The 15,515-nt window shown below is 41.8% G+C and overlaps 1 protein-coding gene across 1 annotated transcript in view; it reads right to left on the bottom strand.

The window, feature by feature from the left end:
- Positions 1 to 15,515, bottom strand: part of Slc26a4 (solute carrier family 26 member 4) — a 42,264-nt gene that overhangs the window by 16,147 nt on the left and 10,602 nt on the right. Inside the window, exons 5-12 of the mRNA XM_052185983.1 lie at positions 12,906 to 13,070; positions 10,183 to 10,335; positions 9,982 to 10,064; positions 6,580 to 6,727; positions 5,248 to 5,361; positions 1,184 to 1,261; positions 962 to 1,057; positions 605 to 711 (exon numbers count right to left, since the gene is read on the bottom strand). Coding sequence (XP_052041943.1) covers positions 605 to 711; positions 962 to 1,057; positions 1,184 to 1,261; positions 5,248 to 5,361; positions 6,580 to 6,727; positions 9,982 to 10,064; positions 10,183 to 10,335; positions 12,906 to 13,070 — 944 coding nt within the window. The remainder of the gene's footprint in view (positions 1 to 604; positions 712 to 961; positions 1,058 to 1,183; positions 1,262 to 5,247; positions 5,362 to 6,579; positions 6,728 to 9,981; positions 10,065 to 10,182; positions 10,336 to 12,905; positions 13,071 to 15,515) is intronic.

The raw sequence follows: 15,515 nt of genomic DNA, 5'->3' as shown, positions 1-15,515 counted from the left end.
ACTTCCCATAATTGGGTATTATGTGCCTTGTCTGTCGGATTTGAATGAATCCTGACTGCAATAACCACTGTAAAGATTGCAGTGGTATAATGAGTTAGTAGCTTTAAAGAGTGAAATGAGCGGGCGCAGACGGAGGAGCCGACTGGAGCCCGGTGTCTCTAATGCTCATCTGATTTAACCAGGATTAAAACAAAGCAAGTTCAGACTTTGGCTGATGCGTGTGTCTATCCTTCATGCTAAGACAACCAGCCAACGGAGGGCAGAGTGGAGACTGTGAGGGACAGCCTGCATAGGGAGTGAGCTGCGTGGGGATTTAAGACTTAGTTCTGCCAATTAGTAACTGACAGCATTAAGAAAGATCTCTAAGCTTTCTGAGCTTAAACTTTCTCACCTGCACAGCAAGACTAATTGGACCTAGTCAACAGTGTAAGGTGGTATGTATGTAATTCATACACTCAGTCAGTATATAATATTATAAAAAGAAGTTGTGTCTGTATTAAATGAAAACAGGCTAGGAAACTTAAGGCTATGCCTCCTATCAGATGCCCGAGTTTGTATTTTGGCTTTTTGGGAGGATGTTTTGTTTTGTTTTTTTAGTACTTACAATTGAACTCTTAGAACCACAGTCAGTAGTCCAAATAACAGGCCAGCCAGCAAACCGAGGTCCAGCCCCAGAATGATGGACATTATGCATGTAAACACCCAGATAACCTAGAGGGGGAAAGACATGAAAAGATCTATATTAGTTCATCAGATAACAATCAAGTGATTGAAAATGAATCTTCCCAGAGATCCAGGACCTTCACATAGAAGACATCAAGGCTTGGCATGCTCCACACTATTCTAAGTCTGCTCTGGAGTTACCAACACTCAGTTAGACTTAGGGAATGGACGTCCTGAGTGAGAGGTGCATCAAGGAACTGAGCCTTATTTAAAGGAAGTTGGGTGGTAGGTGACTTACAGCATCAGTCTTATTCTGCTTCCACAGACGAGGGACGTCACACACCTGCATAAACATCCCTTTCAGGTTGGCAATGACGACGGCCGCCAAGACTGACTGTACAGAGACAGGGAAGGCTGTGTTATTCAAGACGTGTTGCCACGTGCTGATTTCCAACTCTTGCTGTTTCACTTATAAAAGTCTGGTGAAGAGAAATTGGTGTACGGAAAAGCAGGGTTTTACCTTCTGCAAGGGTTCCAGAAGCTTCCCCAGGGCAACAATGGCGACCATCACAATCACAGCTGAGATGATGCCAGCAACCTGAAAGACACTTCCTATGAGGTGGGCACACCCTGCTCACCACGGGAGTGCGCACAGACATACCAAGCCTTCCTCATCTCTCTCTTTCTGCTCAGTATTTAGAGGAATGAGTGTTACTTGTTAAACCCATGCAAAATGGAAAAAAAATTATAGAGCAATATATACTCAGTATTGCTGAGAAATTAAAGAGAATAGGAAAACTAAAGCTGTTAAAGTCAAGCTAGCTTGTTTCAAATTTCATCTGAGTGGCTAGTGCCTATGGGTGTAGATTTAGGAGGTCAACCTTCTGGTTGTTGGCCCTGCTGTGAGACATAGACCCTCCCGATTTCTCCAATAACAGAGATGGCTGTCACATTTTTGGGAATGAATCCTTATGACATATATTAGATTCTGCATTGTGGAAACAGCGGCCATAACAGTTACTCTAATAAAAGATGTACCTGTAGCTCACAATTGCCATAAACAAACACCTCAGAGAAAATATCCCAAGTATCTTATCATGAATTCACAGCATCACACTGGCACGCCATGACCACTGCTCCCATCTCCTCCAACAACTGTGGGCACAGGTTCCAACCAAACACTGGCTGCAACAGTGGAGCAATCACGGGGTAAAGGAGGCTCAGAAACTTTACCTTCGCTGGCAAAAAAAAAAGTTCTGCTAAGATCCATAAAGAGTAAGGAGAGAGGCTGAGGGGGCGGGGACTATTCCTGGTCAACGAATTCTCTGCTGAGACAGCATAGGGCTTGGCTGATCTGAAGACTAGAAATTCTGCAGCAAAACGAGAAAAGACAGGGAAGCAGAAGCAGACTGGTCAGAGAAAGGAACAGGCAAGGTGAATCGAGCAAAAGCATAGCCCCACGCGTGGTGTCCAGCAAGAAGAAGCAGACACAGCAAAAGTCAGAGGAGACACTCATTCCATCTGCATACTGGCTGCTTATGTTTGGGTATGGGTCGGCCTGGGCAATATCATGAATATTATAAATATTAAAACTCTCACTCGACATTGTCTACTTCTTCTTCCTACTGTGATCGTCTGGCTCCATGGCCCAGGTTCCCAGCACCATGGTGAATAGTTTCCTCTTCTGTCTAAAAAGGTAATATTCTCCTCTTTTCTTCCCCTCCCCCTCCTCCATTCTTCCCTTCCCCCTCCTCCCTTCTTCCCCTCCCTCCTCCTCCCTTCTTCCCCTCTCCCTCCTCCCTTCATGTCATCTATCTCCTCCTGTTACTTGATCAGTATTTATTGAACCACTTGCATTTTTGCTAAGGTTGAGGAACTCTATGAGTTGGTAACAGGTACATTTGGAGACAGGAACAACTATCTGCACAACCCAGGGCAGGAGACTGGCCATTCACTCACCAAAGATATGTAGTAGAAGCCTCTAACTATAGTCAAGGCTGAGTTTGATCACAATATCAAAACCTTTAAGGGATTAATTCCTTGAATTTACTGTATAAAGCTGGTTTGTGGGAAAGCATAGACTTTCCTATCTTTAAGAAGACTCAGTTCCTAGCCCATGAATTATTGTTCAGTGAGAAGGTAATTAGAGCTCTGAAGTAATTTGTGTTAAGAATCACTTTTTTTTTTTTCTGAGCCAGCAGAAGTCAGTGTAGCCGTGAGGAAAAGAACAGGGAGGAAGGTTTGGCTCTTCTACAGTCCCAGTGGACAGTTAAAGTCCCCCAACCCTTCTTCTGTTTGCTCTTCAACAACTGCATGTCTGGCACTCCTTAGGTGTCAGGTCCAGCATGTGTGTCACAGATACTAAGAGGTTATTCCTCCCCCAAGGTGTAAATAATCAGCATCTAATAGTCAGTGCATGCTAGGACTTTACACTGTCTTGTTTAGACCTCTCAGCACCCCCTTGAGGAAGATGTAAGTGGAATTCCCATTCAAACTGAAGTGGAGGCTCTGGCATAAAACATGAGATACCACACAAGAGGACTCCATAGTTTGATTGGTCACAGGTCCCTGGGTTTCCGTCCAAGGTCTTAGACTTTTAACCCTAGAACTTAATATGCTTTCCAGTAATTAAATATCAAGCCATTCCTGCCTTGTTTCCTTCTTCAGTGCCAAACTCCTGGCTTCCTTCCCTGCTAAATATAATACAGGCCAGTGTGTGGCAGAGAATATTAACTTACCAGAACACCATTATCCCCCAGCCCTTTGCCAAGGAGGTCACTTTACATGGACATTATTATGGGGCAGCCAGCCCATGCCTTGATTGGGCCTGAAGGTAACAGCAGGAGAATGGCCAGCAGTAGCTGGGGGTCCAGCTGCACCCTCTTCAGACTGTGCATCCTGGGAAGAAGCTCGTCAGCGCCCACCACTATTGCAAACTGCAGGATCTCCAGATGCTGACAGCTTCAGCATGCAACAGGCATAGCCTGGGGCTGAACTCTGACCACGTCACCTCGTGGCAACAGACCTCTGCTTTTGCTTCTTGGTGTGTACTGGGTTCCTTTACCTGTTTCCTCTAGATTAGAAATAATTGCAAAAAGTTTTTTTTTTTAAGAAAAACTCTAAGAATTAAAAATAAATTTTGCTTCAGTGTAGTCAAAAATTGGTAGAGGCTAATTACTAGGAGAGGAACACCACATATATATGTGGTGATGTCATCTTACTATGGTAACACCATCTGTGTTGTGTAAATGTCATCCATACTGTGGGGACATCCAATGTGCTGCAGGAACATTTAGAGTTCTCCCTGGGTAAGCCGAGGCTGGCACCATTGAGTTCTCAGTATTTGCTTCTCTTCTTATGTCTCTGCCTTAACAAAACCCTTGAAGATTGTGTGTTTTATAGCAGCTTGGGTTTATTCTTTTTTGTAGTCTCAGGCCTTTTTGATCCTAAATAATGTTCTTTCCTATGTGAGGAAGCTAAAGCCCTATGAGGCTTGGCAGAAACCCAGTTAAGTCTGAGGCTAGGCTTTGGTCTGTGTGGACCTGAGTCTGGTTTGAAACAAACTTTGAGAGCATTTCCTGAGATTTTTGACCAGCCCCAGGAGCAATTATCCAGAGATTATGGTTACCTTGTGAAAGCAGTAACCAAAAGCCATATATAAGAGGCAAAATTAAATCCATATTGAAAACATCAAGAACAGAAATAATACTCAGGAAGAAACACCAAAATATTACAACAAAAATATTCTTGTCCAACAAATTGTTGTTCTGTGAATCTAAAAATCATCTAGAGAAGTTTCTGACTTTTGAAAAGGAAATGTAAACAGAAAGTATAGTAACTTGGGTTGGAGAGATGGCTCAGTGATTAAGAGCACTGACTGCTCTTCCAGAGAACCTGGATTCGATTCCCAGCACCCACATGGCAGCTCACAACTGTCTGTAATTCCAGTTCCAGGGGATCCCACGCCCTCTGGGATCTGGCCTACATATAAATAAATTGCAAGGCTTCAAAAAGCTTCATTTTCCCACTGTGGTACTGGAGATTGGAGTCAGGGCCTCACACATTCAGAGCAAGCATTCTGAACTTTGTCCCCCTGCCACTTTTTAAAAAATGTTAATTGTTTATTTTATGTATGTGAATACACTGTTTCTGTCTATGGACAAACCAGAAGAGAACATCGGATCCCATTATAGAAGCTTGTGAGCCACCATGTGGTTGCTGGGAATTGAACTCAGGACCTCTGGAAGAGTAGTCAGCACTCTTAACTTCTGAGTTATCTTTCCAGACCTCCCTTTTTCTTTTGTAGTTTTGAGTGTAGTTCTGTGTGTAGTTAACAGCCAGGTAACTGCTAACAAATAAGAATTTGGCAATCATGCTTCCAGGAACCCATAAATATTTCTATTAAAGACGTTTTTGATAAGGGTTGGCAAATCAAAGAGATGAGGCCCAAGTTGGATCAGATAAGGAAATACAAGTCCCTCTTTGAAGGCCAAGAACTGTTGTGTCGAGTTCTGTGGAAACCTCTCTGAGCCACCACCCCCTTCTGTTTCCTGCTGTTACTGTTATCCCTTTGTCTCTACGTACCTGTGTCTTTCCCCCGGTGCTCTCCTGGACAGCCGTTCGAGACAGAGCAGTGGTGGCCACAAAACAGGAGAAAAATCCAGAGAAGATGTTGCTTATCCCAAAGGCAATGAATTCCTAAGGGAGAGACTGTGTGACAGGGATGCTGCAAAGAGAATGACCTCCAGACCCTCATCAAGTGTCTGGCAGGATGGCTCAGTGGGCACAGGGGCTTGTCATACAAGCCTGCTGACACGAGTTCAAGTCTCAGAACCCATGCAAAGGTGAAAAGAAAGATCTGACTCCACAAAGTTGTCCCCTGACTGCCACACATGTTCTGTGTCACACATGCCCACACACATCATGAGCATGCACATAGTAATCACTTAAAATGGCAATAAATCACCAAGAATTACTTGGGCACATGAAAAGCTCTGTTTCTAACTTAGTTGGTAACTTTCATGTTGCTTTTGACCTAATGGAATTAGCTTTTTCTTAAATCGGTGCTTGTGCTGGCTGGCTTTATGTGAACTTGACACAAGCTAGAGTCATTTTGGAAGAAGGAACCTCAATTGTGAAAATAACCCCACCATATTTGGCCTATTGTCAAACCTGTAAGGCATTGTTTTCTTTTCTTTCTTTTTTAAATTTTTGTTTTGTTTGTTTGTTTGTTTGGTTAGTTTGTTGGTTGGTTTTTCTAGACGGGGTTTCTCTGTATAGTTCTGCTTGTCCTAGAACTCACTCTATAGACTTACTCAGAGAGCCTCTTGTTTTTATCTCCTGAGTGCTGGGAATAAAGGCATGCACTACTGCTGCCTTTAGCTTGTAGGGATTCATCTTTTTTTTTTTTTTTAATTTATTAGTTGGAGGGCTCAGCTCAATGTAGCAGTGACATCTCCAGGCTGGTGGTCCTGAGTGCTATAACAAAGCAGACTGAGCAAGCCACAGGGAGCAAGCCAGCAAGCAGCACTCCCCCATGGCCTCAGCGCCAGCTCTGCCTCCAGTTTCCTGCCTTGAGCTTCTTCCCTGACTTCCCTGGATGACAGGCTACAAGCTGTAAGCTGAAATAAACCCTTTCCTCTCCAGATTGCTTTTGGCCATAGTGTTTTTATCACAGCAATAGAAACCCTGACCAAGACAGTGTTGATTTAGCTTATTTCTTAAGAAGTAAGGTGACTTGGTATGCATATTTCAAAATAATCTTTAATTAGCTAAAACAAGAGGTGAAATCAAGTCAATAAAAGGTAGTGAAAGAAACCAACACTTTCCTTCAGTGAACCCCAAATCTCCCCCACTTGTGTTTTCTGTCCTTATTCTCAGCCTTATAAATTCAGCTCAGGAAATAGGTGACCATACCTGGTTCCCATCGATGACATAGTCATGCTTGGTGGCATAGACTTTTCCTACAGATACTGCGATCGCGTAAGCCACCACAGCAATGGAAAAGGATGCAGCCAGCATGTCCGAAAACAGGCCCACAGATGGCAGCACAGGAGGCAAGAACCTGGCGAGGGAGACACTGCTGTGAAGACGTGACCACCTTCCCCAACCTTGCCGAACATCCTATTCACTCAGTGATGTGGTAGACACAAAAGGCCATAGCCCAAGGACACAAAAAGGATAGGAGATGCATAAATAGGAACATCTGCTTTTCTACTTTCTATCCAAAAGTTAGTGGTAGTTCACTGGCTGCTTTCAGTGGCCCCTGCTTGAAGGGTTTTGTTTTTGTACCTCTAACATAAATATATCTGTCACTATCAATTCTTTAATACAACTCCATCCATGCCACTCCATATGTAACATTTTTTCTCACACAATTTCACCTTCAAGGTCTTTGACAACACAGGAGATTCTAGGCATATTATAAATTTTAGTCTATGTGAAGAGATGTCAATTCTGTTGAAGAGATAAAAAAATATGATACTGAAGGAACTCAGCAAAAAAAAAATTCTAAAGATGCACAATATTTAAAAACATCTTAAATTTAAGAAGGCAAACCCCTCACCCCTCATTAAATGTATGTTACTGAAATCACCCTCACAGTCACTAGAAAAACCCAATGATTGAGCTTCCAGTCTAGCAAAGCCAGAGCTTCTCTATAAACTATTAAAATTAAACATTATAAAGTTATGATTATGAGATGTGTCCCCAAATGTAGAAGTTTGGAGGAAGAGTGTTAGCTACCTATAGAATGTCCATTTTGTGCAATCCCAAAAGCCTCCAGCCATAAAATGAATCCCCCACCTATGTCACTTATAGTAATGTGGGGGGGGGGGGAGAGGTAGGAATCTTTGAGACAAACTGTAGAGAGGTTGTGAGCTGGTGAGTATCCCAGGGTTCTATTGAACCTGTCTCTCTCATTTGTGACAGGAGAGTTACAGTCCGAGGAGTAAAGTGAGTGGCTTGGCACATAGTGGAGCCATGTTAGAGACGGGATATTGGGTAGTAAGAGCTGCCAGGCTGTTGTGAATCCTCTCCTCACAGGGTTAATTCTCAGACCCCCCCCCCCACCATCCGATCCTATGTGTAGGCTCTAGAATGGACCCCAGCTGTAGAGAGCGTGTTAGGAACCTCGACCCATGCTCGAGTGACTCAGTATCACCTGCTAGGGTAGAGTTGATCTTAGAGCTCACTTATAGGATGTTTCGAAGACCCAGTCAAGTCTATTTCAGATAACCAGGGCTCTATCAAAGTTAAACCTGAAAAGGTTTTAGTTTTGATAATAGCATGATGCTCCTGCCTCCATGACTGCAGTGTTCTCCAAATATTACCCAATCCTCAATGTTTGGAGTTATAAATTGTGAAGTATGAAATCAAAGGACTTCAGTCATTCGGAGACTTGATGATTTGAGGCACATTGTTTAAATCTACCAAATCTCTTTCATTGGCTGTCACAGGAGTACTGTGCCCTCTTCTCATGAAATTCAGTGAGATATTATTGTATAGCTAGTTAATTTCCTTGATACTTACTAGTGGTGTTCAACCTAGGCTGAAAAACCCTAAACCCAACACCTTCCCAGCACTACTTGTAACTTCTCACTGGGCTTCAATGGTATTAACTATTTGTCCAACGTCAATTAGTAGAAGCCCTGACTGGACATCTTCTAATGACTGAATTAAGAGTATCTTTTATTACCTGACATAACACTTTCTAAGCTACATGACCACCCCGTGGGTCTGTTAGCCCTAGCCAACCAGGTCTGACCCAATAAAGGGAAAGAGGCGCATGAACACACATCCTAAAGGCATGAGGATGAGCAACAGTGGTTCCCACTGGGCCAAAAAACACATCAGGAGGGATCCTTGGGGTCAATCAATATAAGCAGCAGTTTCTTCTCCTTTCAATTAATGGACAGACCCAAATTGTACCAGCCTTTCCATACTTATAACAGAAACAGTAGTTTCCTTTCTGTGACAAACATGCTAATTGGATATTTAACTTCAGATTGGATAGGAATATTTGGCAACTGTTCCCCCAATCCAGCTACAGAATGGTGACAGTCCACAGGAAACAGCTGCCCTCATCCTACCATCCCGCCTTTCCTGGGCCACACTTTCAAGTTCACTGCAAAGGATATGAACTAAAAAGAGTTGCAATAAATATGGTGGCAAAAAGCACCTCTGAAACTGTCTTGTAAAGAGGAACCAGTCACTGAGGGTTGAGACAAATAGCCTAGTATAGGGAGTGAGATTCAGAGCACAAAAGCATGCACATGGGCGTACACACGAGTTTGCGCGCGCGCGCACACACACACACACATACCATGGAGACATAGGGTGGAAGAGAAGTACTTGTTGAAACAATGAGAAACTGAGGGAAGAATATCAGCTGCATCAGGAGAGAGGCAGGCTATGACTGGCGGGGGAGAGAAGGTTTGCGTGGATCCCTCTGGAACACTAAAACACTAACTAGATGATCATAGGTTGTGTTTTTTTAACCAAGAAAGAGTAGAGAGGAGGACAGAGTTGTGGGAGCACTGGCTGTTGCTGTTATAAGGACAGAAAGGCTAGGACAGTTTGGGGCCGTCCATTAACTGAGAGGAGGATATTGACTGACCCCAAGACTACTGACAAATGCCCACTGTAGTTAATGTTACAGATGTTGGTAGATGTAGGCTTTCTCTTGACTGCACTGTGAGCCACCTCAACTACTCTGCATTTTTATGAGCACTCTCAGAGGCATTTCACAAGCTTCAGTTAAGGCCTCAGCTGTGTAATTACTATTGTCTTACAGAAGAACTTTCCCAGGGCCACACAAGTTGACAGTGACAGAGATGGATAAAGGACCTCAGCTTTTTTTCTCTCCTAATTCACAAAACGTGTATATATATGAAAATAATGCAGCTTATTTATAGGTATGAAAGATAGTGGTTTTTTTGTCTGTGGTTGATGACATAGTAGAGAACTTAAGTCAGACATTCTAGGAGCAAACCGTGCATAATGCAATCAATGTTGATTGTGAATAAGTTCATATTACATTGTAATTACACATATGTGCTTTAGTCAGTAGTCTGGCACTGAATCTACATGTCCTGCCCCACTTTAAGACAAGGGTACATGCAGAGTCTGCTTTTGCAAATGGCCTGAACTTGGTCTCTACCTGCACTATTTGTCTGATGCTTGGTGCACATGACATTTCTTCAAAATCACATGCAAGTAAAACTATCAATAGTGAAGTGAAACCAGTAATAAAAAGTTTCATTTAAACAAGTACTGCCCTGGTTTATTAGTGCTATCTGGAAGGAACACCACACTCACCCACTTGGGATGGACTTAACAATGCCAGCATTGTAATTCTTTTCCAAGTTGGCCCCATAGGAAATGGCTGTGGCAATTATTGTCTGAAATAAAAGAAGAGAAAAATTGAAAAAAAAACACAAAAAACCTCCACTGGCTTTAACAATTCCTTGCTTGTCAAGCTACTTAGCGCTGAATTTTCTAACCACATATTCTACTTACCACAATCACTTCTATAGGAATAGGGATTGGGATTTTGTGTTTAAATCGATCGTTTAATTCCTTAACAGCCATACAGATGATGATGGTCAGTAGCCCAGCGATGAAATCGGCAATATTGGTGTCACCGATATTTTGAAAAATCTCGATTAGTGTCTGTAAAGAGAAAGGAGGTGTATATGTCTTATGCTGTATAGATACCCACATCAAAGCAACTCTCCCACATGAAAAGTCATATCACATCAAACAGCACATGTGACTCTTATGAGAAAAATCTTCAAAACTGGCCTGGTAAGATGTCTCAGTGGTTAAGGCTCTCATTGCCTTACTGAGGATGTTTTGTGTTCCATCCTCAGACCCACATGACTGAGGGAGAGAACCAGCTCCTGAAAATTGCTCTCTGACCTCCACATCTTTGCTGTAGCACACATGAAAACATACATGTACACACACACACTACACACACACACACACACACAAAGATATTTAAAACTTATAAAAATGTATTGGCTAATAAAAGAACCATTATATACATAAGATTTCTAAAATACATGCATAAATAAATAATATAAAGCTATTTTTAAGATCATAAAAATGTATTGACTAATACAGAAGCATTAAGTACATGCAATTTTTAAAACACACACATAGTTACTAACTTGGAGAAATAAAACAATGGGTGGCTTTTACATTTTTGTGTTTGCTTATATTTTAAGATAAAATGGAGAATATTTCAAAGGAAAACTATGGACTGCCATCTTTTACTTATAAAAATAAAATGTATATCTTATGGAGGTTGTATAGGTGCTATTTTGTGGGAGGTTTTGTAGATAGGTGTGTCTAATGAAGCCAAAGTCTGACAACCCAAAAAGTCCAATTACTTTTCTTTGGTCCCATCCAGCATCCTAATGTTCTTTCTCCAACATGAATGATATAGGAAATAACAATAAAAAACTCCAAAAACGTTCCATATGGAAATCCAGATGGCACTGATCAATTCTTTATGGCAAACTAAAACCACAGGATGGGTACACAGGTCAAGTATATATTGTTTAGAAGTTAGCTTAACACTAAAAGCTATTTTCTACAAGTGGTCAGATTGACAAGCTCAAGGAAAATTCATTTTGTTTTGTAATCTTGAGGTCTCTGGGACATCACAGTCTCCTTCAAAGGAATCAGTAAGGGAAAATCCTGGGCAGAAAAACTAGCATCTTTGTTCTGTTGCAGTCTGTCTTGGGTAAGTCATGCCTCAAGGAGACATTCCTTAAAAGTAGAGTTACAAATGTTTGGGAACCACCTTGTGGGAGCCGGGAAACAAACCCAGGTTTTCTGCAATAAGAAGTGCTCTTAACTGCTGAGCTATCTCTTCAGCTCCTAGGAATTAATTTTAACATATTCAAGGCCACACAAGCAGAAAGCAGTGGAACCAAGACCCTAACTCCAGTCTGCTGATGTTCAGATACTATGACCTTTAGCCACAGTGCTACGCCTCGTCTACTCTATCTGCTAGCCTCATACCTGTCTGGAAGTGAGCACTTGGTAACATTTGCTGAAAGATGGAGTGACTGATGAAGTAATGTGGGATTATGGAACCGGCAACATTTCTGGCGACTGCTCCCTTTTATATGCATGTATGGCTATATATTGTTTTCAGATGCTACTTTTTTTTTATCCTTTAGCTCAACTGGTTTTATCCTTCAAACTCACTATGTAGATGGAGATAACTCAGGACTTGATCTTTCTGCCTTTACCTCTCAAGCGATCACTGACATGCATCCCATGATGGGAATTGGCCTAGGGCCGCATGTGTGTCTGCCAAGCACTCTACCAACTGAGCTACATCCCCGGTTCCTGTTTGTTTGTTTTTTTAAATACACTTTCGCATGACTTCATTCCTCCAAACCAGAGTGACATCATGTTACTATTATCGCCATGTCCCAGGCGTCAGTAACATACTTTATATAGAGTATATACTTAGATCTAAGAACTTTAAATCCACTTTGGATGATCTAGATTCTTCTTTTGCATCTCTTTTGCACACTGAATCAGCTTTGAATCTAATGTTCCCTTTCATTTATAATTGCTGAGACATTTACCTTATACATTTTATGGATGCTCATAATTAGAAGGAGCTTGAGAGACACATCTCCAACAGTTTCATTTGAAAAGCAAGGGCGAAAGGGAAAGGCTTGAAATAATAATCTTATAATAATAACTTTTCTGGGATTTGCTTCATGCCGTGCTCCCTGAGCCAATTAATTATCCAACAACTGTCTTCTGATAAGCCAGCGAGATAGATGCTATTTGCAACCTCATTCTGCAGAGAAGGAAACTGAGGCACGGTGATTTGTTCCTAAGACTAGCAAGCTGCAAAGTCAAAAGTCGAATCCAGTTTCAAACCTGAGATTTCAGCCAGTTTCCAATATGATCTGTCTAGGGATCACTTAGCTTCTCAGAGACAGCGTCAGACCAGAATACAAGTCTATCCCATCTCAGCCCTGCTTTGCCACGCTACCTCAGATCCCTTCATCTTCTGAAGTCCAAAGCATCTGGGAAAGCTTTGGAGCAGTTGAAAAATGGTTTGTAAAATATCAGTCATCCCGCTGACTTCCCTCAGAGAAGTGTGTTTCAGTGGCTGAGTGAGTGTACAGAAAACAGATTCTCCAGGTTCAAGATGGAGAACGAGGGGACCGTGATGTTTCTCAGTAGTGATACGTAGCACTTACGTAGATAATGGAGAGGATGCCGTTGTAGTTTTTGGTTGAGACATTGAGCACGATCTTTAGCTGTGAAACCAGTACTTGGAAGGCAGCAGCGGTTGTGAATCCACCAACCAATGGGTCTGCCAAGTACCTCACTATGAATCCAATCTGCAAACCTCCAAACACCAGCTAGGGTAAGAAGAAAGGGAAAAGTTACACAAGAGTTTGCCTGAGAGAACCGCCAGATCTGGAAACAATATCAAGTTAAGCTTAGTAACAGTGAAACCATTGGTAGGCTGCCTGCAGGACAAAATCACTTGTAAGAAACAAGTGAGAATTTCCGGCCTCTCCCTCCCTCCTTGGATCTACCGCTTTAGAACTCAAAATCCTTATGCAATGTGAAATTCAAGTATTTCCACCAATATACTATGAAAACCCAAAATCATGTCACTTCTCTCTATGGCTTCCAGGAACCTGGCTGAGCGCATTTGAGTACCTTTGCCGTTCAGGTCTCCTGCCCCAGTTCCGTACCCACCCTCGGTTAAATCACTTGTTTCTGTTTGCTTCCTTTTCTCTGACTTTGGTGACAAGTGATTCTTGTTTTTGTTTGCTTTTTAAGTTTTTAAGGGTTTCAAATCTGTGTTAGCATCTGACCTAAAACAATTTAATGTATTTAGAAAATACATACATATTTTTAGTTCAGGTAGATTGTTTTACCGTTAAGTGCATCTTTGAGCCTCGGTATTTTTTTCTTTTCTTTTTTTTTATTCGATGTATTCTTTATTTACATTTCAAATGATTTCCCCTTTTCTGGGTCCCCACTCCCCTCAAGTCCCATAAGCCCTCTTCCCCCCCACCCCCCTCTTCCTCCATCTACTCCTTCCCACTTCCTTGTTCTGGTATTCCCCTATACTGTTGCACTGAGTCTTTCCAGAACCAGGGGCCACTCCTCCGTTCTTTTTGGACATCATTTAATATGTGGATTATGTCTTGGGTATTCCAAGTTTCTAGGCTAATATCCACTTACCAGTGAGTGCATACCATGATTGATCTTTTGAGACTGGGTTACCTCACTTAGTATGATGTTCTCCATCTCCATCCATTTGTCTAAGAATTTCATGAATTCATTGTTTCTAATGGCTGAATAGTACTCCATTGTGTAAATATATCACATTTTTTGTATCCATTCCTCCATTGAGGGACACCTGCATTCTTTCCAGCTTCTCGCTACTACAAATAGGGCTGCTATGAACATAGTGGAGCATGTGTCCTTATTGCATGCCAGGGAATCCTCTGGGTATATGCCCAGGAGTGGTATAGCAGGGTCCTCCAGAAGTGTCATGCCCAGTTTTCTGAGGAACCGCCAGACTGATTTCCAAAGTGGTTGCACCATCTTACAATCCCACCAGCAGTGGAGGAGTGTTCCTCTTTCTCTACATCCTCACCAGCACCTGCTGTCTCCTGAGTTTTTGGCCTTAGCCATTCTGACTGGTGTGAGGTGAAATCTCAGGGTTGTTTTGATTTGCATTTCCCTAATGATTAATGATGTTGAACGTTTCTTAAGGTGTTTCTCAGCCCTCCGGGAGTTCTTCATGTGAAAATTCTTTGTTTAGCTCCATACCCCACTTTTTAATGGGGTTATTTGGTTCTCTGGGTTCTACCTTCTTGAATTCTTTGTCTATATTAGATATTAGCCCTCTGTCAGATTTAGGGTTGGTGAAGATCCTTTCCCAATCTGTTGGTTGATGTTTTGTCCTTTTGACAGTGTCCTTTGCCTTACAGAAACCAATTTAATGTATTTAGAAAATAAATACATATTTTTAGTTCAGGTAGATTGTTTTACTGTTACATGCATATTTGAGCCTCTGTATTTTTTTTTAAGTGGCTGGCTACAAAATCAACTCAAGCAAATCAGTGGCCTTTATATACTCAAAGGATAAGCAGACTAAGAAAGAAATTAACAAAATGACACCCTTCACAATAGCCACAAACAGCATAAAGTATCTTGGGGTGACTCTAACCAAACAAGTGAAAGATCTATATGACAAGAACTTCAGATCTCTGAAGAAGGAAATCGAAGAAGATCTCAGAAAATGGAAAAATCTTCCATGCTCGTGGATTGGCAGGATTAATATAGTTAAAATGGCCATCTTGCCAAAGGCAATCTACAGACTCAATGCTATTCCCATAAAAATCCCAACCCAGTTCTTCATAGAGCTAGAAAGAGCAATTCTCAAATTCATCTGGAATAACAAAAAACCCAGGATAGCTGAAACTATTCTCAACAGTAAAAGAGCTTCAGGGGGATTCCATATCCCAGACCTCAAACTTTACTACAGAGCAATAGTGATAAAAACTGCATGGTATTGGTACAATGTCAGGCAAGCGGATCAATGGAATAGAATTGAAGACCCAGAAATGAACCAACACACCTATGGTCACTTGATCTTCGACAAAGGAGCTGAAAGCATCCAGTGGAAAAAAGAGTCTTTTCAACAAATGGTGCTGGTTCAATTGGAGGTCAGCATGCAGAAGAATGTGCATCGATCCATTCTTATCTCCTTGTACCAAGCTCAACTCCAAATGGATCAAGGACCTCCACATAAAACCTGACACACTGAAACTAATCGAAAA

The sequence above is a fragment of the Apodemus sylvaticus genome, chromosome 6 (genome assembly GCF_947179515.1).
Source record: "Apodemus sylvaticus chromosome 6, mApoSyl1.1, whole genome shotgun sequence".
In the NCBI taxonomy this organism is placed as follows: Eukaryota; Metazoa; Chordata; class Mammalia; order Rodentia; family Muridae; genus Apodemus; species Apodemus sylvaticus.
Note: the sequence above shows the minus strand (reverse complement) of the source record. Positions and strands in the feature narration are given on the sequence as shown.